General features: G+C 40.5%; 1 protein-coding gene across 1 annotated transcript; it reads left to right on the top strand.

Moving 5' to 3' along the window:
* The first annotated feature begins 4,119 nt into the window (after positions 1-4,119).
* Positions 4,120-8,224, top strand: LOC111543837 (T-cell surface glycoprotein CD1e, membrane-associated). The gene is made up of 7 exons (XM_023214159.1): positions 4,120-4,211; positions 4,658-4,722; positions 5,045-5,341; positions 5,966-6,235; positions 6,494-6,772; positions 7,166-7,259; positions 7,394-8,224. Exons 1-7 carry the CDS (start codon positions 4,123-4,125, stop codon positions 7,557-7,559), a joined length of 1,260 nt encoding a protein of 419 aa, XP_023069927.1. The 5' UTR covers positions 4,120-4,122; the 3' UTR covers positions 7,560-8,224.
* The last annotated feature ends 1,926 nt before the right edge of the window (positions 8,225-10,150 follow it).

The raw sequence follows: 10,150 nt of genomic DNA on the forward strand, positions 1-10,150 counted from the left end.
CAGTCAAGTAGATGGTGCTTAAGAGTAGGCTGAAAAATAGTCTCTTAGCTGTACACTTCTTTTGTTTTTCAGTGTGTTTGCAACAGTGCTCTGGGAAGTGAAGATGGGGGTCAATATATGGGTCTCTCTACAAGTCCATTCCCACGTTTGGGTAACATCCCCTTCAATTACTGGTGCTTTGTCCACTTTTTCTTTGTCATTTTTCTGTGTCTACTTTAATATCTTTCATTAAAATTTTGTAATTTTCAGGGCATGAGTCTTTGATTAAGTTTATTCCTAAGTATTTTGTTCTTTTTATGCTACTATAAATGAGATTGTTTTCTTAATTTCCTTTCATGATAGCTTATTGTGTATAGAAACAGCATTGATATTTGTGTGTTGATTTTTGTGTTCTACATCTTTTACTGAATTTATTACTTCTAATCATTTTTTTGTTGAGCCTTAAGGGTCTTCTGTGTACATCATCATGTAGATTTTATACATTATATCGATTTTGTAGATTATTGCTGCAAACAGGTAATTTTACCTTTTACTTTCTGATTTTGATGCCTTTTATTTATTTTTCTTATCTACTTGCTCTGTCTAGGGTTTCTAACACTGTGTTGAATAGAAGTAGCGAGAGTGGACATTCATACCTTGTCCTGGATCTTAGAGAAAAGATTGATCATGATGTTAGCTGTGGGATTTTCATATATGCCCTTTATTATGGGATTTTTTTTGGATATGACACCAAAAGCACAGGCAATAAAAGCAAAAATAGACAAACGGGATTGTATCAAACTAAAAAACTTTTGTACAGCAAAGGAGACAATAGAGTGAAGAGGCAACCTACAGAAGGGGAGAAAATACTTGCAAACGACCAGGCGTGGTGGCTCACGTCTGTAATCCCTGCACTTTGGGAGGCCGAGGCAGCGGATCACGAGGTCAGGAGATCGAGACCATTCTGGCTAACATGGTGAAACCCCGTCTCTACTAAAAATACAAAAAATTAGCTGGGTGTGATGGCGGCACCTGTGGTCCCAGCTACTTGGGAGGCTGAGGCAGGAGAATGGCGTGAACCTGGCAGGCGGAGCTTACAGTGAGCCGAGATTGTGCCACTGCACTCCAGCCTAGGTGACACAGAGAGACTCCATCTCAAAAAAAAAAAAAAAAAAAAAATTAACTATACGAAGTGATGGATATGGTAATATATTGACTGTGGTGATTGCTTCACAGTATATACATATAATATCATGTTGTGTACCTTAAGTATACTCAATTTTAAAAAAAGGTAGAATATAAATACATAATTTATCATCTTTACCATTTTAAAATGTACAGCTCAGTGGCAATAAATACTTTTTTTACACTCAATTTTTATTTGTTGGTTGTACCTCACTAAAGCTGAAAAACATATTTGAATAAATGTTAAAGAAATAAAAGTATACACAAACAAGAAAATATGTAGACATTTCAATCTTTTCTGAAAATAAGCCAAAAGAATACAACTCTTATTTAAATTCTTTGAAAAAAAATTAGCAGATGGAACATCTTCTTAAATTTCTACAAATGTACTCAAAAATTTTATTTTAAATCAATTTTAATGATTTATCTCCCACAAATTTCTTACATAGAAAGATTAATTTGTCCCAAGTCACATCTTGTAATATGTTTTGAGAGAATTTTCTGGTTTTGGCAAAAGGGGATCTGCAAATGTGACTGTGGGGCAGCCTCAGAAAAACATAGGAGGGGGAATTTCTTTTTAAAAGAGACCTCTGGCCACAGACAGTAAGTATTTTTAGTAAAAAATGTGGTTAGGCACTGATGGAATTTTTTTCTTTTTTTTTTTTTTGAGACAGAGTCTTGCTCTGTTGCCCAGGTTGGAGTGCAGTGGCACAATCTTGGCTCCCTGCAACCTCTGCCTCCCAGGTTCAAGTGATTCTCTTGTCTCAGGCTCCCAAACAGCTGAGACTACAGGCACGTGCCACCATGCCCGGCTAATTTTTTGTATTTTTAGTAGAGACGGGGTTTCACCCTGTTAGCCAGGATGGTCTCAATCTCCTGATCTCCTGATCTTCCTGCCTCGGCCTCTCAAAATGCTGGGATTACAGGCTTGAGCCACGGCACCTGGCCTACTCACTTATGGAATTTTGTAAAGTAGGAAGGAAATAAATGTACCATATAATGTTACAAAAATTAAAATTAATGTTTTTTCTTTGGAATTTAACTTCTGGATAATTTTAATTTAGAAGGAATCTCATTAAATATTTTGTTAATGATTATTGGGTTGCTATCAGACATTATTTCTACTTTGCTTAGTAATTTGCAGTTATCTTTGAGTTCTGTAACCTCAAAATTAAAAACTAGGGTGTGGTTATCTTTACTTGTACAATAGTGCAATTGTTTTGTGGAATAACAAAATTGCTTTATTCTCCAATTATGCTTAGCTTTATTTTACTTTGCAAACGATACAAAAATTCTCTCTCTCTTTTTTTTTGAAACAGAATCTCCCTCTCTTGCCCAGGCTAGAGTACAATGTCACAATCTCAGCTCCCTGCAACCTCCACCTCCCAGGCTCAAGCAATTCTCCTGCTTCAGCCTCTCCAGTAGCTGGAATTACAGGCACACACCAAGGTACCCAGCTAATTTTTGTATTTTTAGTAGGGACAGGGTTTCGCCATGTTGGCCAGGCTGGTCTCAAATTCGCCTGTCTCGGCCTTCCAAAGTGCTGGGATTATAGGCATGAGTCACCGTGCCTGGCCTGATTTAAAAATTCTAATGGACCAGGCATGGTCCCAGCACTTTGGGAGGCCGAGGCAGACAGATCACGAGGTCAGGAGATCAAGACCATCCTGATCAACATGATGAAACCCTGTGTCTATTAAAAATAGAAAAATTAGCTGGGTATGGTGGCGCTTGCCTGTAATCCCAGCTGCTAGGGAGGCTGAGGCAGGAGAATAGTTTGAACCAGCGAGTTGGAGGTTGCAATGAGCTGAGATTGTGCCACTGCACTGCCTGGGCAACACAACAAGACAGCAAGACTCCATCTCAGGAAAAAACAAAACAAAACAAAAATTCCAATGAAAACAGTTACTTGTAGTATTGATGTCTGGCATAGGTCGTGCCAATCTTTTTACTATGTGTTATGGTTTTTGTAGGTTAGTATATATTCTCATGAATATTTATCTTTGTTTACTGTTGATAATTTTATTATGAAACCAGTTTTGGATTTACATAGCGATTTATAGATAGATTTACATAGCAACTTATAGCTTTGAATGTATTTGTAGAAAAGAAAAAGTATTGAAAATAAATGTAGACATTCTACTCAAGAAACAAGGAAAATTTTTATCTTTTTTTAACCTTAGAATTTAGAAATGATAATAAGATGAAACTAGGTTTGGACCTTTTTCAATAATTCTGACCACCATTCTGCAAATTCACTCTATAAGAAAAGTAGAGGTTTGGGGCTGAATTTTGTTTTTGTTTGTTTTTTTTCCCAAAGACTTCTATCTCTGATATCTTAGGGTCTGGGAATTGTTTTTGGTCATAGGGCTCTGAATAAATGTCAGTTGAACAAATGTATAAAAACCAAACAAAGGAATGTTATTTCAATTGCCTTCAGGGTGTCACAACAAATACCAATGAAAAAGAAACAAAAATAAAGACTCAATAGAGTAATTAATTCTCCAGTGAACACTTCAGTCCTCTAAGGCTACTTCCCTGTGTTCACCAAAACTGCTTTCTAAGCAAACGCAAGCACGGGGATGCCAATGCTCTCAGGCCATGAACTAATGAGAAGCTTCATGCTTGTTCTCAGTCTTTCTTCATACCCAGGGCGAAACTGGCCCACAGACTTCCAGACATGCTCTCTTCATCTGGGTAGGGATGGGGATCCAAGTCCCCTGTGTATTTCTTCCAGACCCACCTGTAAAACATGGGTGAAATCTACCTGCCCTTTAGCTCACCACTTCCAGGTCAAGCCCACTCATGGACCACTTTAACAGTGATAGTTAGCTTGACTGGGGAAACTGAAAAAAAGGGAGCTTTCTTTAGATTATCTGATAATCTGCATTGCCATTGTTGCTCCTTTTTCAGAGGCACGGCATGGAGAGTTGGATTATGGAGGGTTGCATGCGGATTATGCAGCTACATCCAGGATGCCGAGTGTCTTCTGATCATGATCAAGAGCAGAGTGAAGAGACACAGGCAGAGGAAAGGATCACAGAAAGGTAGAAGTGGGAGACTGGTGGATAGGCACCACCAAGTGACTACCATCACTTCTCACAGATTAGATTATTGACAACCCAAGTATGGATTTGATTTCTTCAAGGCGAAAAGCTACTCAATTTTCTAGCTAGACCACAGATTTGTTTTAAGCCAGGACCCGTTTTCCAGCAGTTAGTGCAATTAGGGGGGTTGGGAGGATGTAGACAAGAGCAGGGAGAAAATTTGGAGCCAGACAGTGGGAGAGACAGAGGGGAAATGAACAACCCCGTGGGAGGCTGTGGCAAAGGGAGGCAGTGGGGCTTCTCTGACAGGGAAGTTGGCAGAGGGAGAGGTTTTTCTGTCTGTGCAGTAAGGGAAGTCAGATGAGAGTACAAGAGGGCGTGGAGAGGGGTACTGACATCTGAATTCTGAGGGCAGGTGTCCTGCCAAAGAATCCTTGCTTTAACAGAGCTTCAATGCTGCTCCTGTTCCTTCTCTTCGAGGGACTCTGCTGTCCTGGGGAAAATACAGCAGGTAAGAAGAGTGCAGGTGGAAAGTTACCTATGGTAGGGCACCAGAGGACTGAGAAGAAGTTCTGGGGAGGTCCTGGGGGAAGGGAGCAGTACTCCTCTAGGATGCCCTTGGAGTATGACTTTCAGGCTAGTTCCAGGCAGAGAATTCTTGTCCTCAGTCTCACTTTTTGTCTCTGATTTTGGGGAAAGGAAGCTCACCCCAGAGGAAAAGCGTATGTGCAAACTGCCTAACTATCTCTCATCTCTAAGTTCCTTTTTCTCCTTTGGCATCACTTTTCCCATTCCTTTACATTCTCTCTACTTGTCATTTCCTTCTCTCTCAGCTCCCCAGGCTCTACAATCCTACCATCCAGCAGCAGAGGAGCCCCTGTCCTTCCGCATGCTCCAAACTTCCTCCTTTGCCAACCACAGCTGGGCACACAGTGAGGGCTCAGGATGGCTGGGTGACCTGCAGACTCATGGCTGGGACACTGTCATGGGCACCATCCGCTTTCTGAAGCCCTGGTCCCATGGAAACTTCAGCAAGCAGGAGCTGAAAAACTTACAGTCACTGTTCCAGTTATACTTCCACGGTTTTATCCCGATAGTGCAAGCTTCTGCTGGTCAATTTCAGCTTGAATGTAAGTTTGTCGCTCTAAGCTGGTAATTTGCCTGGGAACATCAACTATTTTCCAAAGTGGAGATGGTGTATAGACTCTGACCATCATTTAACCTTACTAACTTTGTTCCCCACTCTCTGGCTCCCACTCCCTCCTCTGCTTCACCCTTCACCACCACCCTCACTCCACCATATACACAAAAGGGCCTGTATGTACATATCTCAACATGAACATACCTTTGTGTCTGGCTCTTTGGAATGACTGTCTCCTCTTGATCTTCTGCCCCTCATTCCTGCCCTCAGATTCAGCCTTTCTCACCCCGCTTTCTACCCTTCTTTAACTTTTGCCTGAGTGTTGATCTGGACTGGCCTGTACCTAACCACTTTCATGTGAATTATTTATGACCAATCTCCTATCTTCCTGATAGCCTTCCCATCTACCACTTTCCCATTAGTTATTTCAAAGAATCCTTATTATCTTCACATTTTCTTCCCACAAATTTTCTTCCCTTTGCCACTAAACTCTAGTCTCCATATGATTTCCCAGCAAATTTTTCTTCCCTTGAATCTCTTTACTCTCTAAATTGTTTGTTTTTCTTCCTTGTCATTCTTTCCATATTGATTTCTCGTCCCTGTCTACTCTCAGACCCCTTCGAGATCCAGATATTAGCTGGCTGTAGAATGAATGCCCCACAAATCTTCATCAATATGGCATATCAAGGATCAGATTTCCTGAGTTTCCAAGGAATTTCCTGGGAGCCATCTCCAGGAGCAGGGATCCGGGCCCAGAACGTCTGTAAAGTGCTCAATCGCTACCTAGATATTAAGGAAATACTGCAAAGCCTTCTTGGTCACACCTGTCCTCGATTTCTAGCGGGGCTCATGGAAGCAGGGGAGTCAGAACTGAAACGAAAAGGTGAGCCCAACTCTCTCTCTCCCCTCTTGTTCCTAGTACTATAACTCTCCTATTTGAATTTGCCTCTCATCATCATTTTGAAAGACAAAGTGAGAGACTAGAGAATGAGACGTGTGGGTTTAGGACTGTTTCTTAGAAAAGAGAAAGAAGTGATTATTAAATCACTCTTAGTATTACTACTTAGGCACATAAGTTCCTGAGCTCTGGCCTGGGGTGCCCCTCAAAATTCCATTTTTTTTCTTATCTTCTTCTGTCTAGTGAAGCCAGAAGCCTGGCTGTCCCGTGGCCCCAGTCCTGGCCCTGGCCGTCTGCAGCTTGTGTGCCATGTGTCAGGATTCTACCCAAAGCCCGTGTGGGTGATGTGGATGCGGGGTGAGCAGGAGCAGCGGGGCACTCAGCGAGGGGACGTCCTGCCTAATGCTGACGAGACATGGTATCTCCGAGCAACCCTGGATGTGGCGGCTGGGGAGGCAACTGGCCTGTCCTGTCGGGTGAAACACAGCAGTATAGAGGGCCATGATCTAATCATCCATTGGGGTGAGAAAGAGCTGAGGCTCTGCTGGGAAATAATGAAAATAGCCCTGGGGCTTTTGAGTGTGGGGGCTGAGGAAATGGGTAGGAATGCTAGGCACAAAAAGGGTAAAACTGGGACAATGAAAATAAAGAAGGATAGAGTATGACAGTAGTTAAATTTTAAGAAAATGGAAGTAGGGAATTAGACATACTAACAAAAAAAGGAGGAGGAGCTAGTGATTTAGTGGGAGAGAGCTGGGAGGAGACCACAGACAAAGGATCAGGAGGAATTGAAATGAGAGCTCTGGAAAACACAGATGAAAACTCTAGGAAGATACCACCCTTGCAAAATGGGAAATCTCAGCTTGGTGGAATAGAGTAATTTAGGGATGATATTCTTATTCTATCCCCAACCAGGTGGATATTCCATCTTTCTCATCCTGATCTGTTTGACTGTGATAGTTAACCTGGTCATATTGATTGTAGTTGACTTACGGTTAAAAAAACAGAGGTGAGCCTTTTCTTGTTCTTTGTTTCTTCAACCTGTAATCAACTCATTCTTTTTTTCCTCTATCTTCTTTTTTCCCTCTGCTTTTCCCCTTTATTTCCTTTCTTTGAGATTAATATCCTCCTCTTTTCCCACAGTTCAAATAAGAACGTTCTTTCTCCCCGTGCACCCAGCCCTGTGTTTTCCATGGGAGCCAACATCCAGGACACCAATAATTCAAGACATCACTTCTGCTTGGCACAAGTATCGTGGATCAAAAACAGATTCTTGAAGTGGAAGACACGCCTAAACCAACTCTCATGACATTTGCTTTGCCTTATACATAAAATCCTTGTCTGCATCTTCTGAAACACCATCCAGGTCCCATAAGGGAAGCATGCTTTAATTTAAACAGTTTGTACTAGCAAAGATACTGATCCCTTTAGGAATACTTTTTTCCTCATCTTCCAGAGATTTTTTTTTTCCTGCTTTGGCTACATATCCACCATTGTTGATTTTTCAAACTATAATCCAGATACTTCTTTTTCATGGATTTCCATGATCACCCAATTAAGGGCTCTCCTGTACTCCCCAAATTGAACTGATCTTCACAAGCACATTCATTTCTTCCTACTCTGAACAGTAGTTAATTAGGTTTTTTCTTTTTTCTTTTTTCTTTTTTTTTAATCTCAGTTGCTTGAAAGTAAGATTTAGGTATTTGTGTCTGTGTTCACGACCAAAAATCTTATCTGAATTCAGGACCAGTTTCATGAGCATGTGATCTGTGCAGACACATGGAATCGTATGCTCTGCAGGAACCCATGCTAGATTTAATGCTCTGCTGTTGTCATCTTGAAATCCTTAGTCATTTTCAAACAAGAGATATTGTATTTTCATTTTTCACTGACACCACAAATTATATAGCTGATTCAATTTGAATGTAATATTTCTCAATGAATGCGGACTGAATAAATTTGTTGTCAGATCAAGTGATGTTGTTTTACTCCATTCCCTCTCTGATATGTCTGCATCATTTGACTGTGCTCTTACTAAAACTCTTCCTATCTCCCTTTGTCTCTCACCAGAGGTGAAGGAGGCAGATGAGTGCTTTAATCTGAGTGATTGGGATGTTAATGAATCTTCAGGGATATTTAGGAAAATAATAACATAAGGGCTATCTCCTTTCAAAGTTAGGACAGGTTTGAACTGGCATTCCTACTTCCCTGAGCCATGTTTATCTATGTGTGTCTTTGGGGATGTGCATATTCATGGGATAAATTCATATCTTGAGCAATTAGAAAGAGGACATAGGGTTTGAGCCAGAGCTAAGGTAATGAAGCAAAAAAGTGATTGGATGCCAGTTAAGCTACATGTTTGTTTTTGTATATTAGTCTGGCTTATTATTATTTACGGTTTGTTTTTCTTTAGTTTTTATATGGATTCTTACATTTATATAATTTACTTCAATTGAGATACATTTGTTTGAGCCTACTGGAGAACAGGAATTTGGTAGAGGTGCAGTATTTATATACATGTCCAGTCAAGCCCTCCCTTAGATAGAATAATTGAACAATGTGTGCAGATTTCTTAGTGGAAGTTATAAAATTCATGCTGGCCATTTTCAAATAATCAGCAAGGGTCCCACGATCACACATCCAGACTGCACTCTTACTCATGAATAAGGTATCGAGGCCAGAATTTTCACTGTTGAGAGTCCATCACCTTCCATATGGCACATCCAATCAGTCTATCTACAGTCAGGCCACTAGAGTCCAGAGAGGAAGGTAGAATTTTAAAGGGTTGTTTGGAGCAACAAATGATGAAAGGTCAGGGTTGCATCACGTGTTGTAACTCTACCTTGGAGAGTTATAGTAATTCTTGAACTCCTGATCTGCCTCATGCTACCTTCTCTGGTCCCCTGTCCAATATTTTCCCCACTGTATATTATGCTTCTGTGACACTAGATTTTTTTCTGTCTCTTAGTTATGTCAAACTTTCAGTTCAAGTGTCATACTCTGATTAGCTTAAGCAGCACACTCCATCTCAGTCATATACTAGTCCAATTTATTTTGAATACTTAATTTAGTTGAAATTACCTTTTTATGTCTTCATGGCCTTTTTCATCTGAAATGTGAGCACTATAACATCCTAGATTTTATCCATCTTGATCACATTTGTATCTCAGTGCTTAGATTATAGCCTGACATATAGTGGGTGATTTTAAAAAGTTTTGTTGAGTGAAAAAACGGGATTAAACTTTGACTTGCCAGAAGAGATTTTACCAGTATCTATCTGATAGGCCATATATTTTCAGGTACTAATATGTTTCCAAAGTGCTGGTGTCACTAAAAAAACCAGGTGAATCATAGATACTGTGCAAAGATGGTAAAATTTGGTCACTCTTTGAAGGTGAGAGCCACGTTCTCTCTTTCCTTCAAGTCATTAACTTTACAAGTCTGCCAACAATCTAAGATACAGATAAAGCTTAGTAAGAAGGGAGGAGACCCCAGATCAGAATCCTCTGTACTATGAGTAGCAACCCCAGTTAACCACAAGTGCCACTTTGTTTTTTTTCTTCTGTTGTATTTTGGTGATCCCCATGGAACTGCTTAGGGACAGATGACTGTTGTCTACAGTGATTTTTAAGAAGCTCCAGGTTATTGAACAAAGTACCTTAATGCGTTCAAAGTCAGTTTTTCACAAAGCCCTTTAGCTGAGAAGTGGGCATATATTAGGGGGGGACACAAGCTTTACCTCCTGGAGACCATAGATCTGGGCTGCCTGCACATATACATCCTCCTTCCCTATAAATTGACATAGAAGGGTCAAAAAGAAAGCCTGAGGACAAGTAATCTTGTTATAAGAAGTATCAGCTCAACAGGACTTGAGGAAGTTTAAATATCAATCCATAATAG

This window comes from Piliocolobus tephrosceles, chromosome 1 (genome assembly GCF_002776525.5).
Source record: "Piliocolobus tephrosceles isolate RC106 chromosome 1, ASM277652v3, whole genome shotgun sequence".
Lineage (NCBI taxonomy): Eukaryota > Metazoa > Chordata > Mammalia > Primates > Cercopithecidae > Piliocolobus > Piliocolobus tephrosceles.

What these genes read in the sequence shown, in the direction of transcription:
- LOC111543837 (XM_023214159.1), top strand. Translation starts at nt 4,123, where the DNA reads ATGCAGCTACATCCAGGATGCCGAGTGTCTTCTGATCATGATCAAGAG. An exon ending in TGGTCAATTTCAGCTTGAAT is followed by an intron (nt 5,342 to 5,965) that starts GTAAGTTTGTCG and finishes GTCTACTCTCAG; the next exon opens with ACCCCTTCGAGATCCAGATA. An exon ending in GTCAGAACTGAAACGAAAAG is followed by an intron (nt 6,236 to 6,493) that starts GTGAGCCCAACT and finishes TCTTCTGTCTAG; the next exon opens with TGAAGCCAGAAGCCTGGCTG.